Source organism: Oikopleura dioica, chromosome 1, assembly GCF_907165135.1.
Source record: "Oikopleura dioica chromosome 1, OKI2018_I68_1.0, whole genome shotgun sequence".
NCBI lineage: Eukaryota > Metazoa > Chordata > Appendicularia > Copelata > Oikopleuridae > Oikopleura > Oikopleura dioica.
In genome coordinates this window covers 9,515,576-9,540,443 of record NC_137291.1, presented here as the reverse complement: position 1 = coordinate 9,540,443, position 24,868 = coordinate 9,515,576, and the positions used below count along the sequence as shown (strand labels likewise).

Genomic DNA, 24,868 nt, shown 5'->3' with positions numbered 1-24,868 from the left:
CTATTCTCTAACAGAAAATACAAAAAGGGTAACGGAGCTTTAAATGGGGGTAAACGCGCGTTACGAAAAACGTCATTCAAGCAAATCTTTACTCAAATTGAATTGAACCACTAGTGTGAGTGTGATTCAGCAGTTTTACGAGAGCAAGCTTTTCTTTTTCCCTTTGTTTTATCAGTTATTAAATTAAAGTTTTTTTTAATTGACAAGGCATATAAATTACGCTCATGAATAGTTAATGACCAAGGGGAGTTCAGTTATTTGAATTATTCAGAATTCAAATACTTGTAGATGTGAACCCGTTCCTATTCCATTTCCATGTGCATTTTTGATATGCGTCTCGATGACAAGCATGTGTCCTTCGAACATGCAGCCAGGAAAGCCGCATTTGATATGTTCTGCGAAATGGGCAGCTTTTGCTTCTTGATCCTTGAAGTCTTTGTTGCACGCCTCGCAGAAGTACTGCGACGCAGAGCCTCTTAAAATCTGTCTTTTAAAATCTATAAGCATGCTCACGACTCACGTATTTTTCTCTACAGGTCCTTCGCCTTCTTTGAGCACTGCTCCCCACAAGTTCCCAGCTTTGGATCTTTTTCTAACTCGTGCTAAAGCCGCCATCTTTTCTCTGAAAAGAAGGATGATTATAACCCCTTATTAAGGGGCCCTTAATGTAATGACCTCTTTTAATATTGATGACAAATGTGTCACAGTACAAACAAAGTTGCATTACAACAAGTTTCTTGCAAGCAAAAATGTCTAATTGAAAAGATAAAGTCAATACTCGATAGTCTTCTTTTTTTAAAAAATGAGATGGAATGGAAAAAGTCGGCTCTTCTTATATGGAAAAGGAAAAAAGGCTAATTGGAATGCGAAAAATGGATGGCACCGTTAGCGGTCACTACTTCTTTAATTATTCATGCAAATGATATTACTTCGAATGGGATACAATAATCGTTTTACCCCTGGAAAGTTATTGAGGATATTTTTTTGTCATGATTCTTTTGATAAATTTTGTTTGTTAGTTTTGTATAACCATTTATTGATTGGCAGGAACTTACTAAACAGATAAATGTGCATCCGGACTTAGGATATTTGTACCCATTTCCAGGCCCTGGGATCCAGGAGAGCTCTTCTTATAAATAATACATGCAACTACAGTGATACTATAGGATGGTGGTCGGTGAGATGTGGCGGTTGTGAAATTCCAATGTTTGCGAATTCCAATAACAGCTGACGACAATTTCAGCCTTTGGAAGACGCGGGCAGTAAGGGATAAATACATCTGTTATTCAAATGGTGAGGAAAAATAAAATGATAGCCGATCATCTCTCCAGAAAGGGTCAGTAAGAGTTAGTTGAACTTTTGGTAGTTTACATATCGTTTCCATTCTTTTGCTTCTTCATATTTTTCTCGTCGTCTTCACTAAAGAGTACGCGTTTGGACTTTCTAGCCATATCGTTGAACTTGTGATTGAAAGGGATTCGCGCATCGGCTACCTAAATGGGAAATCAACAAACTTAATTCCTTTCCAAAAAGATCAATTCCTGAAATTATCCTTGAAAAACAAATGAAAACCTGCTTACAAAATACTTCACGAATAATGAGTCTTCAGGTTGATTTAATTGAATACTGTGAGTATATGTGACAGTGAATATTCAACCTTGTGTGGGCTGGTGATGTCAGGAAGATTGTAGCAAGCACGGCAAACAGCCATGTATTTATCCTCTCCGCCAATTACTTTTTGCTTCAAGGAAACTGTCAAAATTTGACGACTGTCATTGAGTGTACCTCAGTTTGTGCTCCAAGTCGTCTGGAAAAGGCGGCATCAGCTCGACAGTTCATGCAGATTGCAGTGAGTTTTGTGACACTCTCGGAAAGTGGAATCAAACTGATCGTCTTTTCAAAGGGCTGTCGCTTGTAATCTCCGTCTAGCGCTGCTACTATAACTGTCTTTCCGCTGTTCGCCAGGTTCTCGCAGAATTCCAGCAAGTCTTCAAACTAGTACGCAACGCATAAATGAACTTACATAGTATTAGACTTACAAATTGACCTTCATCAACGCCAATGACATCGTAATCCCTCGCCGCGTCATATACATCGTCAAGTTTGCTCGCTTTCACAGCCGATACTTTTTGCCCGTCGTGAGTTGCCATATCTAGATCGGAGTATCTATCGTCTTCCTTAAACTTGACTACCAGGCATTTGAAGCAAGCATTTTGCGATCGTCGTAGTCGTCTGAAAAATCCCGCTGAAAAGAATCCGAAAAACACCCAAACCTCAAAAGTTCTGTCGACTTTCCACTGAACATTGGCCCAATGATCAGCTGTATCTGTCCTCGATTTCTCATCGGAGTTATCGTCTTGCTCGGCGTGTGAGAGTGCATGATCCCGTTCGAGGGCATTCTGTTTCTGAGTTTTCGCATAAACAGTTTGCCAAGCAGTAAAACATCAACACGTGACATAACAGTAGTCTTTGTAGTAGTTTATTTCAGTGGTGAGATCAGTGAGTTACAGTTGGTGAGTGAGATGTTGAGATATTGCGAAGAAAGAAATCAGAAAAAAAGTAAAAATAATATTCAGATCAGTAAAAACAGATTATTAGCGGATAGTGAAAAAAGGGAGGCTGTACCGAACGACAAAACATTGCGACAAATTTTGCGCGGACGGCGATTCGTCGCATTTTGTCGTTTCGTGCCGCAACTCCAAAAAACTCGATATTTTTTGAAATAAAAGATTATCAGTCATTTTAAATTAAGAAACGGTATAAAGATTTAGAAAGATAAAATTAATTTTAGTAAACTCATAGATAGAATCAAAACATGTATGAGTAAAGAACTGAGCGTAAACTTATTAGAATCTTTCTCATTCTAGAGGAAAAAACGATGTTCGATAAAAAGTGCGTAATATTGGATTTTGTGCAATTTGTTTTTTTTTGTAGAAAAGAGTGTTAATCTTGTCATGCATGAAGAGAAAATACAGAAAGAAAAAAGGAATCACAAAATCATCTTTTGTGTGAACTCAAACGGTCGACAGAAATTAATATTATTGCTTGGATACAAGATTTTTGTACTGAAGGAAGAAAAGTGATAGAAATAAGTTAAATAATTATAATTTTTTCACTGCTTCAATTAGTTTGATTTTATCATAATCTTATTATATTCTTTTGCTGGTATTGGAAAAAGCTGTTATTCGAACACTTTAAAATTGGCTTTTCGACAACACTTGCACTGGTAGAAATCAGGAAAGAACAAACTATTGGTTTTTTTGTTTGCCAAAATTCGGTTTGCGAAAGTCAAAATATCTTTGTCTATATTCAGTAGAAGCGAAATATACAGTAAAAAGGAGGATTTGAAGCGAACTGTGTCAGAAAATGAGAGTTACAATTCCAAATCATTGAAGATCGTCGTTTTGGCAGGTATTAATCTTCTCCGCTTTTCCGCCGAAGCCGATTCTAAACATAGAAGGTAATCAGACGCTATACGAAAATCACGAACTTGTATTTGGCAGAGCCGATCCATGTGACATCGGGTCTAAGCAGAGCTGTGAATAAAATCGGTATCGTTGATAATTCTCGTAGAATCCAGAGCGGAATGAACTTGTGAAGCGGTATTCGCGAGCCACAAGACTGAAATTGGGCGAGTTTGTAAGCTGAATTATTGACTTCCTGTCCTACCTGGAGACCAGAGACGAGCATCAAGTCCATGGTCATCCACCAAGCTGTATAAAGGAGAAAAATTGCGATGGTGGAAATTGAGTCCGTAAAGTGCCCAACTCCCAGCGAAAAAAGAAGGCCGGAAACGAAGCACTCCGAGAATGGCTCCACCACGGTCACGCCTAAAAATCAATGAAAAAGGAGATGAAGAGGGAAAGAAAATGAACCTGGTAGCATTTTTATCCTGAGCCTGGACCAGCGAACCATTCTCCTAAAAAAGCCTCGCATCGTCGGATTGATCAGATTCTGCAGCGCTGGATAGGTTGACATGCGAAATGTCCAACCGGCCTGAAAACGAGCATTCAATTTGTTGAACAGTTGAAGTCGCAGGAATTAAATCCAATCTGCAGGGACAGACAACTGTTACAACGCCCCTGAGGGCCTGTCTGGCCGAACGCGTGAACCTTTCCTCCATTTTACCTCGTGCATTTTAATCGTCATGAAGTAGTCTTCTGCAATGTAGCTCGATAAGCCGATTAGACCGCCGCACGCTTCTTCCAAAGCCTGGCGACGGATAAGGTTCGACATGCCCGTGATACAAACCTAGAAAAGAACAGCTCAAAAACAGTCATCGAATTTAATTTCTTACTTGTTTAAGACAATGAGCTGTTATCTGAATTCTCCCATGTTGCGTTCCGAAATAGATCTTTTCCAAATAACTGCCCATATTTGCCTGCACAGAATCGACAAAGGGTAGTTGATGAACAAGTGCGACGCTCTTCGACTCGAGCATACGGAGCATCATATCGTTGAGAGTGTCCGGATGAGCGCGAATTCCAGCGTCGCAAATCCAGACGAACTCGTATTTTGCTTGCTCGTAGCCTTTTTGCATGTTGTTAATTTTCGGGTTGATGCCGATGTCATTTCCGCCTAAATTTTGGGTCTTAATTTTAAAGGATAGGAGATTTTTATAAGTAAGAACATGAGCGCGGCGAATCCTCGCTGAAAAATCAGCTTGTCGTGGAGTAAGAATGATTTTTTATCGAAGATTCGCTGTGCTTATCTACGAATTTCTTTGAAAGGGACTTTTTTCTGAAGACTTTCTTACCAATAAGAAGCTTGCACGGAATATTCGGATATTTTTTGATCAGTTTCTCAACAATCGGCACAGAAGAATCGTCATATTCTCGGACACAAAATATAATTTCATATTTCGGATAGGCAAGGGTAAAAAATGACTCCAAGTTGTCAGACAAGTACTTTACTTCTTGATCTAAAAGAATTTTATATGCGCGCTTTTGGAGTTGTTTTACCAGTGAATCGAAGAGGCTTTAGAATTGAGACACCTGGCGCTTTTGTGAGTTTGTGATTCTTCTGACGATGGAAGTGATACCGACTGAATTCAGACTTAAAGAGGATTTATGGCTGTATCCACTTACGCAAAACAGACGGCAAAGAACTGGATCAGCAGCAGCGAAGATGCAAAGAGAATGCAGACAATCGATAATCCTGATTATATAATATGTAAATATATATTTTCGAAAGAGAATAGAGGGAAACTTTATTCCCTTTTTCGACTAGAAACCAGAATAGACCGATTTATTCGACCGTAAAATCTAACCCTCATTAACGGACATTAAAAACGGATTTTGTTATTCTTCGGAAATATTAGCGCTCTTTCAAAAAGTAACTCCGATGTTTGGAAAGCTATTCTCTTTTCGAAGAGAGTTCATTTGATGAACTCTTCGAAGAAAGGCTAAGGTGTAGCCGTCAACTCGCTCTACAGCGGCTTATAAACGCGGTCAAAATGTGGTTTGAATAAATCAATTGTCGATTGACCAACTTGACAATTGAGTGTACCTGGTACAAGCCAGTCTGAAACTGAGCTGTTGTCTTCGCCATTTTTTAAAGCTGAAGCTGGAATTGAGGTAAATTCTGTTGGGCTCTCCATTTCGGTTGTTTTCGTATTTTCATAATTCTCTTATTTCTTCCGAGTTTCTTCTCATCTGGCCCGGATTCAACCAATCTTCAAAATGAAAAATTCGAATATTTTTGAAATAAAAGCTATTTCATATCGCAGCTTTAACGTAAGAAATGCGGCCAGAAAAATAGTGACGAGGGGCCATAAAAGTCTGGTTGTTAAATATTAATAACACATCGGAAAAATCAAATGAGTAGCGGACTATTCGGGCGATGCAAAACTGAGGGATGTTTCTAATTAAAAATGCGAGAATAGAATAAGAAACTTGGAGTTCACTTCTACAGAATGCACATGCATTCATATTTTCTGTTTCTTATCCTCTATTTTTTCAATACGGCTTTCTTGAAAAGTGAAATTCAGCAATGCGTGGTGCTTTTGAGTAGGGGGCTCTGGCGTGTGACCATCCGCGCCAGAGCTTTCTTTGGAGCTACTTTCACTGGACTAATCACTCTCAAATGAGTTTATGGCGCGGTCTGATTAGTACAGAAAATAATCTCGCTGTATTAAAAATAACGCGGTGAACAAATCGATGTTTTGTCTTCTTATCGAGAGATTTATAATTCTCATTTCCACGAAAATCTTGACGATTATAATCCCTTGAGATTATAAAAAATAATTTTTAAATATTTTTCCTAACTCTTTCTCAATTAAATTGGGAGTTATTTCTCTATCGAGAGAATCAATCCGTCGTCGAGACAATTCGTAGTCTGAGAAAATAAAAATAAATAGGCCAACATGCGTAGAAAGATAAATCTATTCAGAAGTGCATTCATTCTTTCCCTTCTCAAATTTTTGACGGATTAATGTAAAAATGTCTCAAGAGCATTTTTTTCTCTTCTCTTTTATTAAAAATGATCTCTAACAGATGACGCCTCCTGGATTCGAGTACAAAATTGGGCAGAAAAGTGTTTGCGTTGGCTTCACTGCCTGTAGGAGAATTTACATACCGCAAATTAAATAGACCATTTAGTGAAAAAACTGTAGCTCATTTGCACGCCGGTATAAAGTCAAATGACGGAAGCGACGAAAAATGATTGAAGCCAGTTTTCTTTCAAGAACGAATTTAAATGGAGTCTCTAAGGAAGTTTTCAAAAGACTGGATGTGTTTTGGGAAGTTAATTTATATATAATTTACTGATCAATGAACATTAGTCATGCCCTCGCCTCTCAGTCGCCCGAATTGATGGATAAATCAATCGGCCAAAGGGTCTGCTTCCCGACAAGGATCAAAAACGATTAGACTGATCAGTGGGATTCAATTGAAATAAAGTCAATTTAAGTCAAAAGCACCTCTCTTTTCCTTGTTCTACGAAACCGCTCTCCATCTCTTGCCAATCTTTTGCATCCAGAACGAATATGATACCACCTTATTCATATTAAACGCCTCTGTCTTTTGACTCTTGGACCTCAACTCCACAAAGTTTAAATAGAAGAAAGTGTTGGACAAAAACGAACAAGTTCAAATTGTCCTTAATTTATGTATAGGCTCAAGTGTGTACACTGCATGCATATTTTGTATTACTGCGATCATGGAAGAATGCAAAAACCTGCTAAAAATAACAAAAGGAAAAACAATCTTCAGGGTTTAAATTGTTTATATTTACACGAGCGAAGGGTTGGTTTCGTCGACAGCAGAAAACTCATAAACGCACATTCATTTTTCAAATTTTTTGTTGGTAAGGAGAAATATGATAGAAAATGGTAGATTTCCGTGGTGGTTTGTAAATATGCACAGTTTCCAAATATGCACCGGTCCTCGTTCGGGTTACGTTTAGTAAGATACAGTAGTTGAGAATTTCGTTTTCATTTTTGTTATTAATAACTTCACTATCTTAGTTAATTAAAGACTAGTTGAACTTGTGTATTTAGTGAATAAAGATATTGAAGTTATTTGTTCTGATTCCTGATTCTTTTCACTATGGCAACTTGCAAATACCGGGCATAATAAAATAATAAAATCAATGAGCTTTTTCGACGGGTAGTGACCGAACCCACAGGTGATGAAATTTGAGGGATATTACTAGCTTGGGGGAGTTTGCTTCGTTTTGTCTTTGGGACGCGAAATTAAGATGGGTAAGCTTAGAAAATAAGGATAGGGGATGAAATGGAGTATGATAGGATTCAGCAGGCCTTGAAAGGGGGCCTAAAGTTGGTTGGTGTACCTAGAATAGTTTGAATTTGGTAGAAAGAAAACTCTGCTAGAATAAATATTTTTAACAATGTACATTAAATAAATTTAAAGGGCCCCAAAGCAAGACCAGCGATTATAATAATAGTTTAGCAGTTAGAAAAATATGGTGGATGAGCATCTAAAACGAATCTAAAATATACATGAATTTCTTAGAAATTGTCTTTCAGAAAGATAAAATTTTTAAGAAATTTAGATATAAATCAAAATCGTTGGAGAGGCGTTAATAGTAAATGTTGGATTATCGGATGAAATTTTAACCTATTAAAATAGTTTCTTGGAGAGGGATCATTTTGACGATGATATAACATTTCTCACAACCTACATTACTCGTCCTATCGCCTAGGGATTCGGAGCCGGGCACTCTCATATGGTCGAAAAAGCGCGAATATTCATTGAAGACAAAATTGTAACTATTAGTGCGCCTATTCATTATCCATATGGGCGCTGGGAGCCTCCCAGAAAGGTAGCGTTAGGTCTATGCCTCGAGGATAGCGATCCTTGAGGTGAAAAATATAAATAGAGTACCCTTCGAAATCTTTCAAAATTCATCTATTATTGTTGGATAATTGGTAAAAAAGGGGTGATAATAGTAAAGTGTGTGTTGACAATTTTTCCCACAAAATTTGAGCGTGGGCCATTTTTAAGGTCCCACAGAAGCCAATGATAATAATTTCAAATAATGATACAAACAAGAATAAATTTGACACATCGTAATGTGCCGCGATCGAATTCGTAAGAGTGCTAGAGAATTAGATTGTTGGAGATGTGGAGATCGGGCGATGGAGATAAAGAAGAGATTTTGGAAGATCTCGAGAGACAAGCGAATATAATATTATTATAGGAGTTAACTTGAAATAACCTAGAGGAGCCATGGCCAGTTGGACTGGCGCGGCAATCCTACGCCTGGGTAGGCGATTTTGACTTTTCGTTGTTCAGCTTTACTTCCTCTTCCAAGGCGTCGTAGAAACTCCTTTTAGAAAGAGAATCGTTAGCAAGTACATGAAGGTGTTTTGCTTACTTGGTGGCAGCTGAGATGACGGCAAAGTTTTCAAGTTTCTCTGCGCTTCTCAATTTGATCCATCTCTGGAAGGTCGGGATTTCCATAATAGAAAGCTCGTACAGTTCAGAGAAAACCTCCTTTATCAATGCTAAAAGGCGTCGTTACCATTTACATCTTTAAACTTTTGACAGTTTGGACTAAAACTTACTGGCATTGTTCTCGTGCTTCTTTCTGAAAATGTCCGACAGCACGAACAATGTTTCTATTCTATCGTCCTCGTTGTCGATGTACTTTCGCAAGAGCACCTCGCAATCGGAGAAGTTTGTGTCTCGCACATCGCCTTCATGGCTTCGAACGATCAGTTGATTCGTATCTACGCGAATACCCTTTTTAAAACAGAAAAACAAGGATTGCTTTTACCAGAGTCGACGGAAAAGGTCATGACTCCATTGACAAGAACCTTGATAAAGTTTCGGTGACCACGTCCATCTGGTCCTTCAGGAACCATCTCCTCCAACATATCAAACTCCTTCGAGAAGTCTTCCATCTCTGCTTCACCGAAAGTGTGATCTTCCAAGCTGCCAATAAGCTGGCTTTCAACCTTCCCCCATGGAACGACGACCAGAGGTTTCAGCAAGAAATCGAGGCCACGTCTGCCAAGCCTAAACGAAAAAATGAGCCGTCGGCCTTGATAAATAATCCTAAACGAAACAGTTGACGTACCGCTCTTCAGGGGTCTGTGAGAGACCATCTTCAGCGATGATGGCGGCGAGGTCAATTTCCGCGTTGGTGTACAGATCATGAATCTTCTCTTTGTTCCTGAGAGAGTAGTCGATCTCCTCAATCAAAGCACAAATGGCGTTTGTCCAAGCACAGAGATCCTTCGCTGGCTCGGTAATTCCCTTGATGGACTTAGGGTCAACTGCTGGGGATGTGTAGATCTTGCAGATACATTGACTAGAATTAGTTTTATAAACGATAAACAAGGCCTTATCTTACGAAAGATATTGCCAGAACTTGGGGCAATCAGTGACGCGATCTTCCTCGACTGCCTTCTTGACGAAGGGAACAATGCTAAAAACAAGTAAGGCTAAAGATGTCAATTGCTCCCTTCATACCAAGCTTCCCAGTCCATAAACTTAGCTTCATCAGCAATAACCATCAGAAGCTTCGAGAGGGCCTCTCGATCACCAACAGACTTTTCAATAACCTTCTCCAAAAGGACGTCCAAGATAATGATCTGATGATCGACGGTCTCGAAGAGATCAACGTTATCTTTGCCGACGTCGACGATCATCTTGAGATCACCCTGGCATTCCTCGAGATCGGAGTAAAGGGTGCCAGCTTTCTTTTGGATCTAAATATGGGTTGAAAAGAGCTGAAAGGGAGCAGAAGTCAACTAGAGCTAAAGCTTTCATGAAACATGACACCTTAAACCATCGTAGTTATTATTGAACTAGAGGTTTGTTCTGTGTATGTGAGATGAGATTTTTGACATGCCACCGCGTTCATAAACAAGCACCAAACATGGAAGGAATCGAGCTGTTTACCGTTGGGTGACTTACCTCGGGACGAAGGGCATTTACCTCCTCTGGAGTAAGAGATTTTTTAACGTAGCGCCCGTCGTGAGTGCTATTCTTGAAGTTAGGTCGACCGCCTCCGCGAGGACCGTTGTTAGCCGCCAGTGAGCCCTTGCGAGCGGTGAGATCTCGTGACGATCGCTTTCCGCCTGCTGGTGGGAGTCTAAAATGTGTTAAACAATTGACATTCGAAAAGGCAAATGTTTACCTTTCGGGCATCTCCGCATCGGAATCGAGCAAGTCGAAAGGATTGCGAGGAGTAGAAATGGGGGTGTTTCGGCCGCTGGAATTGGCACTGTTCTCGTTGGATCCCTTGTCCATAGATGCGTTCTTGAATCCACCACCTCGTCGTCGGGGACCGAGGGTTATGTTGCCAGAGCCAGCTGATCGAGCGTCCATAGAACTCGACGCTGTCGAGGCAAGTTTGGAGGCGTCAAACTTGGACTTGGTCACGTGGGACTGTTTGACCCAATCGCCCTGATTGATTCGCTGTCGTCGCTCGTTGCTACAAACGTGTGATTAAACTTTTCCCTCAAAGGTCGTCTTACTTGAGTTGCGAACGTTCATATTGCGCCTTCATGAACTCTCGTTCGACACGTTTAGCGTCTTCTTCGGCCTTCTTTCGGTCATTATCGTGAAGATCGCCAATCTTGGATGGTCCCTTCATGGCGGTCGTTCGCATCTCCCAGTTTCGCTATAAGAATATTGTAAGAACAAGCTGCCATTGTTTTGTCTTACCGATCTGATATCAATGACGTCTTGGAGGAGACAAATGACTCGAGGAGACACCTTCGACGGGGTAGCGCCCAAAGTTTTGCCTTCCGAAACGATCTTTTCGATCTTACCAAAGACGATCGTCAAGATCTACGAGAGAAAATGTTAGTGGAGAACTAAAAATCGTCGCTAGTTACCTCCGCGCCCTTCTTCTTATCCTGTTCAGCTTGCGCGAATTGTGCTTGCTGGGCTCGATTGGGAACCTGTGGACCGGTCTGCATGCGCTTTCCAATGGTGGGGATGAGCTTGCACAGGGACTCGAGCTCGTTCTCAGAGTCGGAGTAGACGAGCTGCTGGCAACATATCTTGATGATGTTGAGGGAAAGGAGACCTTCCATGTAAAGCTCGCCGACGAACCTAGAAGAGTAGTTAAAAACGATGAATTCAGATTCAAATCGTACTTGACGTTTCCGAGGCCTCGGATCTTGATTCGAGTATTGAGTTCTTCGTATTCCTCGTCAAGTTCCATCTTTGTGCGCTTGTTGAACTGATAAAATGTAACGCGACTGAGGCTAACTATTTGAGCTTACCTCTTTGTCTTCTGGAGCAGGGAGGGCGTTGATCTTTTCCTCGACTTCGAGTCGTCGCCGCTCGAGCGATCCTTCTGCAAAGTTTTCCTTGTCCTTGCTGTTTAGGATCTTGAGCTTGTTGAACTGCTCCTGAGCCTTGCTCAAAAGGACTTCTCGGAAACCCTTTGGTTTGATCTTGCGATCACGCGCTTCACGCCGAGTGATGCTCTCGTAGGAGCCATCTTCCTTTCTGAAGAAGGCGATCTTGTCGTCCTTGTCCCAGTTTTCGTGACAGTTTTTGCAGAGCTTGATTAATTAGATTGATAACGGGAGTCATTTTTTTAGCCTCACCTTGGCGTAGATCTTGGCAAAATGCTGCTCTTCGATCGCCTTGGAGAAAACCGCGGCGACGACCTTCTCAAGCCGATCGTAAGTGTCGGGTTTGATGTTCTGGATGAACTCCTTGGTGAGCTTCGCCTCCTTCTCTGGGGTGATCTTGTTCAAGATTGATTTAGCCTAAAAGAAATGAATAACTCTGCTACTAATTAAGCTGTGTCGTACAGATCGGACGAGTTGGACAGTCTTCTTCTCGGTTTCTTCGAGGTTCTCTGCAACACCTCGTTTGTAAGCATTCTCAGTCACGTGGAGCTGCGGTTTCTTCGTAGGAATCTTGATGACGCTCGTGTTCTTGTTTGGATGATTTCGGCTTCCCTTTCTGTTGTTGCCCTTTGGCAAGTAGCCTGGAGTCCACGAGCCTCGACCGACAGACTCGTGTTTAGGTGGCTTACGATGCCCATCAGTAGGGCCGTCAAGGATGACGTCCAAGGTGGGCAGCTCGATGGGCTTGTTCAAGCAGAGGCCCTGGAATTTGAGAAGGAAGTCTCGCTCGTAGGCGACCTTCTCTCCATTTTCCAATTTAGTTCTATTCTCGGCGGCAAGCGTGCCGAATTCGACAACGGCAGCTGGGGCAGCAGCCTTCGCTGCGTTTTCAGCAGCAGCTGTCTCTGCGACCTTTTCTGACTGTGCACCATTCTCGGCGGGGGTGGCTGGGGTCTCCTCGACAGTTTTTTCTGCTGGCTTCTCTTCGGTAGGTTCGGGGGTGGCTTCGGTTGGGGTGGGAGCATTTACAGTTGGTTCGGGGTTGGTGGTTTCTTCAGTGGGTTCCTCAGCAGCTGTTTCAACGGGGGTAGTTGCAGGCTCTGTGGCCACTGGTTCAGGAGTAGCCTCAGCTACTGGTTCTTCCTTGGGTTTCTCGGCTTCCTTCACAGCAACAGGCTCAACCTAGGAAATGATGATTATTTTACTGTAACAGATCGCTAACTAGCCATAAAAATGTTAAATTCCAAGCATATCTCGTTAATGCTTTTGTTCCGCTTTTATTTAATCTAGCGATAGTAAAAAAAATAAGCGCGCGGGCGTCGCTCGTATCAAACCAAGATTAATTACCTTGACGGGATCACTGTTGACATTCTTTGTTTCCTCTTTGCTCGGTCGGCGCTTGGAGCCAACGTCGGATTTAGCGTTTTTGTTGCCCTGCTTGTTTCCGTGTGGGGCATTATTCTTACTGTCTCTTGATTCTTGATTGTGAGTGGCTGCTCTGGATTCAGAGTCCTTTCGGTTTACGTTCTTTCGTTTGTCCTTCTTGTTGTCCTTGACAGTCGCCCAGGATCCATCGTCAACTGTAGGATCGTCAACAGGCTTCAGTGGCGTCTCCTAGAAAACGAGCATTAAAATAGACTGTACTCGGTGCTTATACGGTACAAATTCCATGCAAATATAGGCCGCGCCAGTTGCTGGTTAGAGTCAAAAATATTCACTCATTAAAAAACGATTCAAAATTTCTCTGTTCAAAAAATGGTCTCTAGTTTAAAGTTTCCTCAAATATTGACCCAATGATATTATGCCCCGCCGAGAAGTGGCGCAATTTTCGAACTATTTTCAACTCTATCCGAACTTTTCGCTTTTGTTGCCCCTAGCGGCGATTTTCTATCATCATCTTTTCACTTGAAAAATAAAAGTTCCCGGGCCTTGAGCTTTATATTTATGTGCGTGACTGCAAAAAGTGAGGCGATTATTTGAAGCACCGATTACGCGTGTTTTGCCTGCTCTAGCGGGGTTCAAGAAATGCACGATTTTCGCGATATTGCCAAAATAATAGATAGATGTCAGTTCTTGAAGAGAAAGAGGGGACGATTTGTTTTGATATTTTGGCAGAACAAAGTACAAAGGGTGAGTTTACGCAAGAAAACCTGCAAATGTTGCCAGAGGCTAAATTCAACATGGTTCACTAAAAATATCATAAATATAAGCTTTCTTTCTCTCTACTTCAAGAACTTAAAAGTTTCAACAGAGGGTTAAAATTTTAGATCATCCGAAAACAGTTCCTTTCAGGTGTTTTAAGGAAGCCCTTCAATGAAAACCGTCATCCCAGCTATTAGTTATAATCACAATAAAATGAAAGAATAAGGCCCTCACTTCAAAACTTTCATCAGAGATGGTCTCTGGCGGTGCAATCTCGTGGTTTCCGTTCACCTCTTCTACGATTTCCACAATCTCTGACTGTGACTTGCTTGGGAGCTTCGCCGAAGCGTTTCGCTGTCACTCGGATCCTAACTTTCCCGCTCCTGAAATACTTACGAGATTATCAAAATCAAGCCTTCGCCAGCACTTTCTCTTTGGCCTAGGACTGTACCACAGGGGCACCGGACGGTAGTACCGCCACATTACAGTCTCTCTTGCAGACAATCATTTTTCATGATCAAAATTACGGAGTCAAAAACGGAATTTTGTAGATTCTAGAGACCGCTATCGTAGAATTGGGAAAAGTTAGGACCCAAATCTCAGGAGCTTTTGCATGCTTTTTTACGCTCTTCTTATTGTTCTTTTTTGCTTTAGTTTTACTTGGCATCGAGTAATTTGTTGACTTTTTGAGGATTCAATTGCTTTTTATATTTTATTTTTGCTTATTTTTTAACTTCTCGCCACCTGTTCTTTTTTTCGTGAACTTTGAGGGTTCACGAGGTCATCGCGTGCCTACATAAAATTTACGATGACTCATCAAAAAGCATTCAACAGAAATCGCCTTTTATTTTCGGCTTTGTATCGGTATTTTGTTAATTTGACACTTTTGGTTGTTTTTCTCAATTTTCGAAACGAGGAAAAGCGCGAAATTTTCGCTCCGAAAAATCTGAAGGATTTCGTTTTTGGAATAAAATTTCTCTCTAATTAGTAAAGAATCCACCTCTCCCTGAAAAAGTATTTATACGGGCAATTGTTCAGCAGCCCATGTTCTTTCTTTTTATCAGTGTGTAAAATGATGGTCGAGAATTAGAATGAGTAATTGGCCGAGTGACGCATTAAGGGGATACGAGTAGTTACGTCACTGGCCGCCCAAGCGTCCAGAAAACGCCACGCAGATACGCCCCTGGACAAGGTCCCATTCAAAATGCATAACATCAACAACATCCCTTTGTTTTTTCAATTCATAAGCGTTGATCTGATAAATTAATATTTAAAAAATACTCTGGAAAAGCCCGACAAAGCCTCATAAATTTCATATGCGCAGATACAGTGAAACAAATGCAATAAACATCTAAGCAAGCCTGCATATTCCTGCATGCATACAGCTTTATGTTTCCAAAAGATGCTCACCTCATTGGCCGACTCTGAAATGCTTGGATTTCTAGCCCCAGCAGCGGGAGTTGGCGCCTGTATCTTGACTTGGCTGGCTGTAGTGGTATCTTGCGGTTTTTCAACTTTAATCTGGGCAGGAGCTTGACTCTCCGTCTTTTGACTTTCTGACTGTTGTCGACTCCGACTACCGGTAGAACTTTCCGACGCTGCGTTTCGACTTTTGGGCTGACTACTCGTTTCTGTTTTCGGCTAAAACGGGGTTGGAAGCTGAAGTAACTGTAGACTTACCTTTTCATCATTCATATTGACAGCTTTTCCCGTACTTGGATCTTTAATAAGAATAGCTTTTGAAGGTTTTTGCTTGGATATTGCTGCTGCTAGAATATGGGAGGTCACAGGATTAGCTAAAATCTACGGCTACCTGTTGTTGGTGGCCTTGCATGTTTGACAAGTTATTCGGGTCGAACTGTTGGGGCATGTATTGGGGCGCGTTGGGATTGGGAACGTGGCTGCCAGGCTGAAACTGATGCGCGCCCGGTTGGAACTGTTGCGCCTGGCTCTGTTGATAGTGCTGTATGCCCGCATACTGGGAGAAGTTGCCCTGTTGCGCAAACTGAGCCATGTTCGCTGGGTAGCCAGGCTGTCCTGGATGCCCGGGCTGTTGGTAGCGCGGCTGGAAGGTCGGAGTAGATGACCCCACGTATGCGTTTGGTGCAGCGCTCACTCGAGCTTGTCCCGGATGAATTGGTCGGATACCGCTGACTTGACTGACGGGAGGCTTAAAAGATGCTTGATCAATGTGAAACGAAGCTAGTGCACTTACGTAAAACTGATTCGGGGGTTGAAATGGTTGTCTTGGATTCGGCATTCTGTGGACCATCCCTTGTGGCTGAAAAAAGATTGATGATCTTGCTCTTGGAGCTAGAGAAGGACTTCATGCAACGATGAAACATCAACAAACAACTAGACTAACTACGTTATCATTTTTGAGGGTGAGAATGGACGGACAATTAAGGGAACGAGCGGTTTAGTGAGACGCGAAAAGATTTACAATACATTCATGATCAAATAATAATTTTGAGTTGACATGTATGTTTTTATGCGTTTACCCGGACGAGGTAATTTTGAGAGTGTCGGATATTGATTGGAATGCCCGCCTGAGCCGAGTACGGGTACGATGAGGTAACGAAGTAACCGCTCTCCGACGGCTGATTATCGCTACTCTCCGATTCCTTCGAGAAAAAATACAAGTAATCATCACTACTACTAGACCTTCTTTATCTATGCAACGCTACTGAAAAGCAAGGGCTACACTAACCTGTTGCTGATGCTGTGTGTGTTGCTGCAGCTTTTGTTGCTGCTGTTGCATAATGTTGTGTTGATAGAGCTGCTGGGCGCGTTGTGGATCAACATGGGACAAGTTAGGCATTCGTTGGCCCTGGGACATCCCCTAGAACAAAATTTAGGACAAGCTATCATCGAAGGACGATTGGATGAGTTTTGAAATCAACAAGGAATCCTCCGGAATACCGGTTCAAATATCAATCAATTGAATTAACACTGTTAATTTTTGAGTTTTCCGTGTGGTGTGTTTTCTTGATTAGGTTTATATTTCTGTTGGAAAAACGGTCAAACCTCTTGGTTTGACGTGAATGGGGTGGCTACCGGGCTAAGTCCGGACTTCATGGATTGCTTGGGTCTTTGGCTGTCCTTTGGAGAGGTTGAAGAGATTGAAAAGGCTAAAGGGGAACGTACCGTGGGCTGGAACTGGATGGGGCCCGAGGGCGCGTGCGGATGGTGGACGTGGCTCACCTCCTGCCGGCCGCCCTGGGGCATTCCGTGTTGGGCTGCGGGATTCACATGACCTTGCTGTGCTGGCAAACCCTGGCTATTTGGTCTCTAAATAGGTTAAATAGCAAATATTTAACGATTTTGGGACTTACGGATGTGTTCATCTATAGAGACTCTACAGATATAGAAATTTTGAATTTGTCCGAGGGCCCCTGCGTAAGGTGGGTCCCTAAAAAGAAGATCCGGTTAGTTCAGCATCTAGTTTAAATTCTCAAACTTTTCTGCTTGAGTTTCATGTAGGCGCAGATTCATTCAATAAATAAGGGTTGTAGGAACAGAGTAGGGTTTTTTGAAATTGAAACTAGAATGATGTTTCTCGTATTTGAACAGATATTAAATTATATATTTTCCAGCGTTTTATTCCTGAGCTGTTTTCACATCGCCATGCCAAAGGGACCACTGGCGAGAGTCCGTCTCCCAGTTGTAATCATCGGCCTGTTGTCTGTTCACCAGCGCTCTAGAATTAGCGTTGTAATCGCATATCTCTTTCGACAAAAAAAAAACACAAGGGGATAGGTTCAACTAAAGAAATCGATAATTTCAATACCATCGGCGAATCAACGTTGAGCGCGAGCTTCCAAGCGTGAAATTTTTTTTGGTGAAAAATTTCAGAGTCTCACTTTCCTTCATCTTTGTTATGGGGGCAATAAATCGGGGCAACCGGCTGGTGACCCTTTTTTACCTGAAGAGGCGGTTGAAAGCGGTGGACATTGGATAGTGAACTTCTCCAGGCTCGACCTTGGAGTAGAGACCAGTTGGCTTTGTAGCATGGACAAGTCGGTAAGTTTCGGTGGCGTTTCCGAGACCACCGGGTCCGTTACCGTAGTTTTCGTTTAATAAGTAGTTATCTTCGGGGTAGATTGGCTGAATGAGAGAATTTAGACCTAGAGTTCTCTTTATAAATAAAGCTAATAGAGATAGAAAGACAAGAGTTCAAAGATAACATCAAAGGTGTATTGATGATATCTGTAATTAATTGCTTTCAATTCTTGATCGACAGAGACGTAATAGCGAGTAATTGTAGAATCTATTTATCTTGATAACATGCTAAATAGATATTTAGACTTCATTATATATTATCTATTTGAGATAAATGCCTCGAATGGAATGCATTCACTCACATTTTTCCCGCCTGACTAAGTTGCTTATAGCTGCTGTCAGGCTTTGTTTCTCAAGGGTCTGATGTTCTTAGCATTCTTCTTTGGATTTATTTTCTTAGCTTATTCTCTATTTGGGACAGAGGTTTATTGATAAGGGTTAATTGGTAATGATTGAAAGACAAGTCATAACTGTTTCTCGATAGTACGAACCTGATAAGTCACCCAATTCATTCTGGTGCCCCGGGGTAGGTCTCGGCATCCGGATTCATTCGAGGGGTAAATTGCTAAAAACAGTCACGTAATCAGTCACTTACACGTATCGCAGGTTCATATGAGACTATGAGTATTTGCATAATACCCATCGAACTATTTAATTAATTTTGTGATGGAGGCGTACCATGATGTTAATCCAGTCGTGGTTCCATTCGACGTTTCGAAGTCGGGTAGTGAAGGTCTTGTCGGATGGGTAGACTCCCAAGAATGACGCGTAATGCTGTGGCCGGTTAGCCGTTGGCAAGAGACCGTAGCAGGTAGGGAATTTGGCGAGAGCGAGTTCCTCGAAAAGGGCTAAAACGGACTTCAGATGTAGCTCTTTGAATTCAAAAGTCACAAACGTGTCTTCGATAACCTTATAATTAACGACCTCATCCTCCAAAAAAGGCTCCAAAAAGACAATAGAAATTTAAATGGGCTTCTGGCTTCAAAATTTTAAATCATTGCCACTTCCGGTTGATTTTTTCACTAGTAATGTTACTTGTTTCTTATCACTGAATGTACCTGAAACGCCGAAGAAAAGGATAAACACAGGGACGGCATATCTGAGCATTCGGAAAGATCCCCAAAGCGCCATACGGGGCACGTTCGCGAGCCTATAGTACGAGTTTGTGAGTACGTGATACAATAATGGAAAACGCCATCTACCGGCCGTAGAAGAGTTCGTCAAAGAAGGCCTGGGGATAGAAGGGTCGGACGCCCTTGGCGAGAAAGAGCTTGTCGGAGAGGAGCTTCCAGTAGTTGGTGAAGTTCAAGTTCGCGCGGAGGAAGTTTGAGGAGCCCCAGTAGAGGTTGTGCTGCGGCCAGAGTGGCTCTCGTGGAGACGGCTAAACGTCATACTCAGAAAAGAGAGTAACGATTCTCACAGTCGATCGATATCTACATCCACGCGAGATGTCTCTCAGAGTCACGTGCTTCATACAAGCACGTATATGATACTACAGGCTCTGATCAATCCTTCATAGTTTACCTTCATATCTTTGAGCCACGCTCGGCGCATCATTCTGAGCTGGTGGTTTCGGAGCCGCTGCTCGTCGAGCCCGCTCAGCGCGACTCCGTTGGCACGCTTTTCAATAGCGTCCATTCTTGATCTAACTTTTTCTAAATTTATATTGTAGTAACAATAACTGTAAGATAGGGCAATCGTTTATTTTTTGTCAGCTGGATGCAAACAACATGTCAGTTACTGTAGCATTACAAGAAGAGAGAGAGAGGGAGATGGGAAAAGAGGAAAGGATAGAAAGAATAGGGTAAATTTAAATTGGAAGTAAAAATAGGGCAGTGCTAGGTCTAGGATCGGGGGTGATCGTTGGAGATCCGAAATGAGGCGCTCGAGAGGAATCACCAATGAGTGGTGCGCGGGTTCTTTGGATCTCCGATTGCGTGGAGATCCGCGCGATCTCCACCCCGAAATTGCGGTGATCGATCACCACTCTCGATCTCCACTTCTTGGAGATCCAAAAATTTTTTATCCCCGAAGTCGGATGAGTCACTTTAAAACAATCTTCTGCCAGCCTACTGATATCAAAAGCGACTGACCGGATCAACTTATAAATCTCAGGCAATACTTATTCTCCAGTGTAGATTTCAAATCTTTTGTCAAATCAAGTGCATGGATTGTAATTTTGGATAAAAAATGAACTATTTTCTATCTCTGCTCGAGTATTTTTCTCAATAAGATGGTTTTCAAAATTTTTGAACAGTTGAAATCACATAATTTTAAAATTGGTTCGGTTTAAATTTCCAAAGACTCAGCTCGGTGGGTGAGCGATAATTTCTTGAAGATTAGCATTAGAAACTATTATTTTCTGAGATACTGACCCGTAAAGTCGCTGCAAAATATGAATTTAATCGAGAAAAATCGATGCTCGAGAAAATTCAGAGCTTCGATCACCGAAAACTGGAGATCGACAAAATCCCTGGGATTCATTTGGAGATCGAGCTTCGATCTCCGCGCTCTGGAGATCCAAAGAACCCGCGCACCACTCATCGTTGATTCATCTCGAGCGCCTCATTTCGGATCTCCAGCGATCACCCCCCATCCTAGACCTAGGGGCAGTGAGTATTCACAGTAATTTTCGGTTCTAATCAATTTTCTTCTAAATTGGAAATCGGAAACTTCAGATTTTGATCCTCTGAGTTGCTATGTCACGAGTAGTTGTGGTTTACTCGTGCATGGAGCTGTCTTGTCGTTGATGCACGACCTCGTAGACGGCTGACATGTCACTATCACCTAAGTTGGCGGCCATCGAACGCTAAAAACGAGGGTTGGATGCGTTTCGATACTTCTTGGATAAAGGACTTACTTTGTACAGCTCATTCGCGGAGGCAATAACTGAAATTGGCTGGTGAACCTTGTCAGAGAGCGACACTGCCAGTCTAAGATCCTTCTGCTGCAGCCGAAGAGGAAAATTTGGTGGAAAGTTCGACTCCAGAATCGCCGATCCCTTTGCATTGACCATCTTGGAGCCTAGCGCACCAAGTGATAAGATCTACAACGCTTGTTTACACCCTTGTGAACATGTTTTTCTATCTAACCTCGAGGAGTGTGACTTGGTCAAGGTCGCATTTCTCGGCGAGGGCCATTCCTTCCGCAAGGGCGGCCATTTGAGCGCCCATTATCGAATTCACAACAAGCTAAAGAATGCATTCAATTCAAATTCCTCGATTCAACAAGGCAAGCACCTTCATTCGGGCGGCACTTCCGACTTCGCTCAAGAAGAACCACTTTTTCGAAATCGCCTCCATGCAGCTATATAAATCCACATAGAGCGTTCTATCTCCTGCGCACATAATTATCAGCTAAGAAAGTGATTAACATAAGCTTCTGTTGGGAAAGTACCTCGCCAAGCTCTGCCGGCACTTTAGATCCAGAAACAGGCGCTTCCAAAAATCGTCCTCCTTTGCTTCGAATCGCTTCTCCAATCGCAATCGCTGTTTCGGGATCGACAGTTGACATGTCCACATACGCCTTCTGATCGTTCATGTACTAGAATAATGATAGCCTTAGATCCCTTGATGTTTTTCCTTACCTTCAACACACCACCATTTCCGAAAACTATCTCTCGAGCTGCTTTAGGGTCAGAAACACAAGCTAATTAAGATTGTGTAAAAAAAGACATTTTAGATAATTTATCTTTAAAAGATTTTTACCGAAAATGATGTCGCAGTTTTCAACAATTTGACGCTTTGTATCGTAAACTGTGGCACCTCGGTTTCGAAGAGGAATCGTCTTGGACGCGGTACGATTCCAGACAGAAACGTCATGGCCGGTGCGGAGTAAATTCATCGCCATAGCACCACCTAAATGAGCAGTGAGACATTTTGGAATGAAACTTTACTTTACCCATGATTCCAAGACCCAAGAATCCAAGCTTTGCGGTTGTGGCTGGTATTCCCGAAGCTTGAGGAAGTATCGTTGCCAGTGAGGTAGAATCGGCAGGGACAATTGATGGACGAATTCTACTTGATGAGCTTCCCGAGTCCATATTTTGCGCTTTCCCAGCTGCTGGTCCATCGTCTGTTGTGTTCTGCGATCGAGCGGGGACTTCTTTCGAGTAGGAGTAGGCGACTTTGGCTCCGGCGTTGGCGTTGACTTCTTTGGTTTCTTCTTTTCCGGCTCTGTATCCGATTCAACCTTTTCTCCCTTCATCGCTCTCTCAATATGCCGAATTGCTTTGTTCAAAAGCTGAAAAAGCCAAATAGGATCACGCAAGACTTTTACAATTCGCCTATCCGTTCAAGTACTTTCACTGTTGAAAACTCTAGAAAAAACCAAGATCTTTTTCTCACCTTTCTGTTCTTTTTGCCGGGCGTTTGGACGGTTCCAGGTTTGTAGGCTTTGAGTTGATCATTCGTCGGTTTGACCGAAGCGAAATCATTCGAGGCGTAAAAACGTACTACCACATAGCCCGATCTTGCTTTGATCCCTGGGCCGGATTCAACGACTTGACCAGGCCAGAACGGGTGGCCAGTCACTTTTGCCCAGACAAAGGATCCGATTGCGGTAAGGTCCTTCTCCTCGTCCGCCATACTAGAATCAAAACGAATTCAAAATGTGAAGAGTACTTAAGTATAAAAATATATTTTGTGAGAAGGTATAAAAGAAATAATTAGTACAGAAAACGTGTTTATTTGAGGCTTAGGCCGGCGTCGTCGACGGAGAGGAGCGCAACGTAATCTTGGAAAAAAATGGTCATAAAATTCGTTCAAAAGCGAGTTGGTGTACCTTTGTAAAATATTTTTCCTTTTGATGGATCGACAGCAGCTGAGAGGAACTCTTCAAGTTCTTCCTGTAAGAAGGGCTCGCCCTCTTCGCGCAAGTACTGGCTGATTTCTTCGGGCAGAAGGTAGCCTTTCTTGTCAGTGTCCAGAGATTCGAAAGCTTTGAGAATGACATTTTCCGGTTCGGGTTTGTATCTCTTCTCCAAGATGCACTGTGTCAAAACCGGCAACAGTCGGTCTAATCGGACAAATCCAGAAGCGGTTTCATCCTCTGTCTCCGAAATCAACTCATTTACCTTAAAAATTACAGATAAATCGTTCTTTATTTCAAATTACCTCAGCCTCGGTGGGAACCAAACCGAGAGAGCGGACAATCGTTCCGATTTCACGAACATCAGCCTGCTTGTTTGCTTGAGTGTCGAAAACCAGAAAAGCTTCTGTAATGCGTTTTTCAATTTCAATTTGTTGAGGTTCAATACTTTTCGCTAACACTTGCAGCTTCAAATTTTGAAGATCGTAAAACAAAAATTTTTCATCAAAACAAAATGAACCCGTGCTCTAAAATCGCGGCTTCTGCGCTCTCTCCTCCTTCAGATTTGGCTGCGATGTCGGATTCACTCATTTTTCAATGTATATTTACAAACTGAAATGCACAAATTTGAATTGTTGAATTTTCGTTGAACTTTTATTGTTTTTTTGTAATGCATCCTAGGTGGACTTGGAAACTCGATTCGAATAGATTTTCACTTGAACAGGCTCCAAAAACAGGGTACTCTTCGTTTCTTTTGAAAGAGAAAGGAGAGAATAAATAAATTAGGAATTCTGAAGACGCTCAGAGGGAAAGATGTAGGACAACATGTGAGTCTGGAGAAGATGCAATAAAATTTTGCCGTCTTCTTTTTGGACTTTTTAAGCGCGGAGACCTTCCTGGACGCCCTCGGCAGCCTGGATGGCGTTGACGTTGGCGTCGAAGTCGGGGTGGTGAGCGATGGCTTCCCACTGGATCAAGGGGTCGGAGAGGGCGAAGGATTCCTCAAGAATGTACTCGAAAGGGAGCATGTTAATCAACTCGTACCTTGAAGTCCTCAGTGGGGAAGGAAGAGAAGAAAGCGGGGAACTTGTTGCCGGGGAACTGGGACTCGTTGAGTCGGTATTCGACGGCGGCGTCAGTACCTTTCTGAATGAAAGAGAAATGATAAAAGCAATTCGTGTTGGAATCTTACAGTCTCTTCGAAGGTCTTGTACCATCCACCGTAGTCACCGGGCCACTGGTAGGTGGAGGTCTCGACGAACTGGACACCATGGACGGAGGTCATGATCTGGTTCTCGGAGAGTGGGACGGGCTCCTGGTTCTTGCAGAGCTGGGGGAACCAGTAGAGGATGTCAGACTGGGTCATCTGTTCTACAAAGAGGGTTGAGAAGCAGTGACAGGTAGGAAATAGTTACCGAATGGTGGGAGAGCCTTGATGTTGTTGAGGGTGACGGAAGCATCATCGATCTGCTGGTCGACCTTCTTGATGTAGTTGGCGACGGCGACTTCGTCTTCAGCGGCCTTGGCCTCGAGGGCAGCCTGTCGACCTTCATCGGAAGGAACAGGGATCTCAGTGGCTTCGAACTTGGCCTAAGAACGAATAAAATAAACAAAAGAAAGGGCGAGAAGGCGAACCTTGAAGTCAGCGACGAGAGCCTTGTTCTTGATGGCGCCCTGGTAGTAATCCCAGTTGATGGTTCGGTTGAACGCGGCGGCCTTGGCGTAGTTACCGGCGATGATGTCGGACTAGGGAGAAACGTGGATAAAAAAGGATGAATTATGATGATGAAGATTTGGGAGATGAATCAAAAACTGTTGATATGATATTATCAAAAATATTATTTTTTTTAAAAGAAATAAGAGTAGATTATTTCTAGTGGTTAAAATCAAAAGAGAACTTACCTTGACCTTGAAGGCAGCCATGAGCTTCTTGTCTCCTGGAGCAGTCTTTCGGAGGAGCTCGGACCAGTTGACGGCGGCTGGGATTACTCGACCCGACATTTTCTAAACCAAAAATCTCTCAAAATCAGAAACTCCTAAAGCTGCCAAAGACGAAATTTCGGAATGAATAAA

General features: G+C 42.4%; 8 protein-coding genes across 9 annotated transcripts; all 8 read right to left on the bottom strand.

Annotated features, from left to right (window-relative positions):
- Positions 1-267: 267 nt before the first annotated feature.
- Positions 268-646, bottom strand: LOC145712017 (FMR1-interacting protein NUFIP1-like). The gene is made up of 2 exons (XM_081789705.1): positions 521-646; positions 268-475 (listed from the first exon to the last, which is right to left on the bottom strand). Exons 1-2 carry the CDS (start codon positions 613-615, stop codon positions 268-270), a joined length of 303 nt encoding a protein of 100 aa, XP_081645831.1. The 5' UTR covers positions 616-646.
- A 20-nt stretch (positions 647-666) lies between these two features.
- On the bottom strand, positions 667-2,463 carry LOC145696722 (thymidine kinase, cytosolic-like). Of its 2 annotated transcripts, none has more exons than XM_081773809.1 (5): positions 2,274-2,463; positions 2,040-2,232; positions 1,786-1,995; positions 1,658-1,741; positions 667-1,493 (listed from the first exon to the last, which is right to left on the bottom strand). In XM_081773809.1, exons 1-5 carry the CDS (start codon positions 2,456-2,458, stop codon positions 1,368-1,370), a joined length of 798 nt encoding a protein of 265 aa, XP_081629935.1. In that variant the 5' UTR covers positions 2,459-2,463; the 3' UTR covers positions 667-1,367. The 2 variants fall into 2 exon arrangements, with proteins under 2 accessions (XP_081629935.1, XP_081629942.1); XM_081773816.1 differs by having other exon boundaries at positions 667-1,419.
- On the bottom strand, positions 2,464-5,709 carry LOC145696712 (ceramide glucosyltransferase-like). The gene is made up of 10 exons (XM_081773797.1): positions 5,509-5,709; positions 5,088-5,157; positions 4,962-5,044; positions 4,757-4,921; positions 4,298-4,578; positions 4,129-4,251; positions 3,876-3,996; positions 3,670-3,830; positions 3,491-3,621; positions 2,464-3,447 (listed from the first exon to the last, which is right to left on the bottom strand). The coding sequence occupies exons 1-10, from the start codon at positions 5,597-5,599 to the stop codon at positions 3,387-3,389; spliced, it is 1,287 nt and encodes a 428-aa protein (XP_081629923.1). The 5' UTR covers positions 5,600-5,709; the 3' UTR covers positions 2,464-3,386.
- A 1,497-nt stretch (positions 5,710-7,206) lies between these two features.
- On the bottom strand, positions 7,207-15,759 carry LOC145710120 (uncharacterized). Its single transcript, XM_081787820.1, has 20 exons — positions 15,738-15,759; positions 15,605-15,690; positions 15,335-15,565; positions 13,130-13,396; positions 12,245-12,964; positions 12,035-12,199; positions 11,705-11,989; positions 11,576-11,661; positions 11,312-11,531; positions 11,139-11,264; positions 10,949-11,094; positions 10,609-10,905; positions 10,386-10,563; positions 9,939-10,177; positions 9,820-9,894; positions 9,544-9,777; positions 9,241-9,482; positions 9,029-9,193; positions 8,839-8,968; positions 7,207-8,790 (listed from the first exon to the last, which is right to left on the bottom strand). Exons 2-20 carry the CDS (start codon positions 15,617-15,619, stop codon positions 8,718-8,720), a joined length of 3,894 nt encoding a protein of 1,297 aa, XP_081643946.1. The 5' UTR covers positions 15,620-15,690; positions 15,738-15,759; the 3' UTR covers positions 7,207-8,717.
- Positions 15,760-17,933: 2,174 nt separating this feature from the next.
- Positions 17,934-19,637, bottom strand: LOC145710140 (uncharacterized). The gene is made up of 6 exons (XM_081787838.1): positions 19,511-19,637; positions 19,189-19,367; positions 19,045-19,136; positions 18,665-18,834; positions 18,478-18,551; positions 17,934-18,031 (listed from the first exon to the last, which is right to left on the bottom strand). The coding sequence occupies exons 1-5, from the start codon at positions 19,622-19,624 to the stop codon at positions 18,495-18,497; spliced, it is 612 nt and encodes a 203-aa protein (XP_081643964.1). The 5' UTR covers positions 19,625-19,637; the 3' UTR covers positions 17,934-18,031; positions 18,478-18,494.
- Positions 19,638-19,839: 202 nt separating this feature from the next.
- On the bottom strand, positions 19,840-22,589 carry LOC145710158 (uncharacterized). Its single transcript, XM_081787860.1, is given in 10 exon segments — positions 19,840-20,795; positions 20,847-21,032; positions 21,079-21,177; positions 21,226-21,342; positions 21,383-21,529; positions 21,573-21,634; positions 21,694-21,843; positions 21,887-21,968; positions 21,971-22,228; positions 22,333-22,589. Coding segments are annotated over 10 exon segments (1,431 nt in total). The 5' UTR covers positions 22,573-22,589; the 3' UTR covers positions 19,840-20,705.
- Positions 22,590-22,598: 9 nt separating this feature from the next.
- Positions 22,599-23,417, bottom strand: LOC145710150 (dynein regulatory complex protein 8-like). Its single transcript, XM_081787849.1, has 4 exons — positions 23,324-23,417; positions 23,101-23,223; positions 22,769-23,060; positions 22,599-22,720 (listed from the first exon to the last, which is right to left on the bottom strand). Exons 1-4 carry the CDS (start codon positions 23,384-23,386, stop codon positions 22,671-22,673), a joined length of 528 nt encoding a protein of 175 aa, XP_081643975.1. The 5' UTR covers positions 23,387-23,417; the 3' UTR covers positions 22,599-22,670.
- Positions 23,418-23,427: 10 nt separating this feature from the next.
- On the bottom strand, positions 23,428-24,853 carry LOC145710129 (ATP synthase peripheral stalk subunit d, mitochondrial-like). The gene is made up of 6 exons (XM_081787831.1): positions 24,698-24,853; positions 24,431-24,541; positions 24,211-24,385; positions 23,988-24,166; positions 23,840-23,941; positions 23,428-23,796 (listed from the first exon to the last, which is right to left on the bottom strand). The coding sequence occupies exons 1-6, from the start codon at positions 24,794-24,796 to the stop codon at positions 23,674-23,676; spliced, it is 789 nt and encodes a 262-aa protein (XP_081643957.1). The 5' UTR covers positions 24,797-24,853; the 3' UTR covers positions 23,428-23,673.
- Positions 24,854-24,868: the final 15 nt, after the last annotated feature.

Coding starts and splice junctions, on each gene's coding strand:
- LOC145712017 (XM_081789705.1), bottom strand. CDS start 615: ATGGCGGCTTTAGCACGAGTTAGAAAAAGATCCAAAGCTGGGAACTTG. Junction 476..520: donor GGACCTGTAGAGAAAAATAC/GTGAGTCGTGAG, acceptor ACAGATTTTAAG/AGGCTCTGCGTCGCAGTACT.
- LOC145696722 (XM_081773809.1), bottom strand. CDS start 2,458: ATGTCACGTGTTGATGTTTTACTGCTTGGCAAACTGTTTATGCGAAAA. Junction 2,233..2,273: donor AAGTCGACAGAACTTTTGAG/GTTTGGGTGTTT, acceptor GGGATTTTTCAG/ACGACTACGACGATCGCAAA. Junction 1,742..1,785: donor GACTTGGAGCACAAACTGAG/GTACACTCAATG, acceptor GTTTCCTTGAAG/CAAAAAGTAATTGGCGGAGA.
- LOC145696712 (XM_081773797.1), bottom strand. CDS start 5,599: ATGGAGAGCCCAACAGAATTTACCTCAATTCCAGCTTCAGCTTTAAAA. Junction 5,045..5,087: donor TTCTTTGCCGTCTGTTTTGC/GTAAGTGGATAC, acceptor GTCTGAATTCAG/TCGGTATCACTTCCATCGTC. Junction 4,922..4,961: donor AAAGCCTCTTCGATTCACTG/GTAAAACAACTC, acceptor AAATTCTTTTAG/ATCAAGAAGTAAAGTACTTG.
- LOC145710120 (XM_081787820.1), bottom strand. Junction 9,895..9,938: donor TTTATGGACTGGGAAGCTTG/GTATGAAGGGAG, acceptor ACTTGTTTTTAG/CATTGTTCCCTTCGTCAAGA. Junction 9,483..9,543: donor TCACAGACCCCTGAAGAGCG/GTACGTCAACTG, acceptor TTTTTCGTTTAG/GCTTGGCAGACGTGGCCTCG.
- LOC145710140 (XM_081787838.1), bottom strand. CDS start 19,624: ATGGACGCTATTGAAAAGCGTGCCAACGGAGTCGCGCTGAGCGGGCTC. Junction 19,368..19,510: donor CGTGGCTCAAAGATATGAAG/GTAAACTATGAA, acceptor TATGACGTTTAG/CCGTCTCCACGAGAGCCACT. Junction 19,137..19,188: donor GACGAACTCTTCTACGGCCG/GTAGATGGCGTT, acceptor CTCGTACTATAG/GCTCGCGAACGTGCCCCGTA.
- LOC145710150 (XM_081787849.1), bottom strand. CDS start 23,386: ATGAGTGAATCCGACATCGCAGCCAAATCTGAAGGAGGAGAGAGCGCA. Junction 23,224..23,323: donor GCGCAGAAGCCGCGATTTTA/GAGCACGGGTTC, acceptor CCTCAACAAATT/GAAATTGAAAAACGCATTAC. Junction 23,061..23,100: donor TGGTTCCCACCGAGGCTGAG/GTAATTTGAAAT, acceptor GTAATTTTTAAG/GTAAATGAGTTGATTTCGGA.
- LOC145710129 (XM_081787831.1), bottom strand. CDS start 24,796: ATGTCGGGTCGAGTAATCCCAGCCGCCGTCAACTGGTCCGAGCTCCTC. Junction 24,542..24,697: donor TGGCTGCCTTCAAGGTCAAG/GTAAGTTCTCTT, acceptor GTTTCTCCCTAG/TCCGACATCATCGCCGGTAA. Junction 23,797..23,839: donor TCCCCACTGAGGACTTCAAG/GTACGAGTTGAT, acceptor TACATTCTTGAG/GAATCCTTCGCCCTCTCCGA.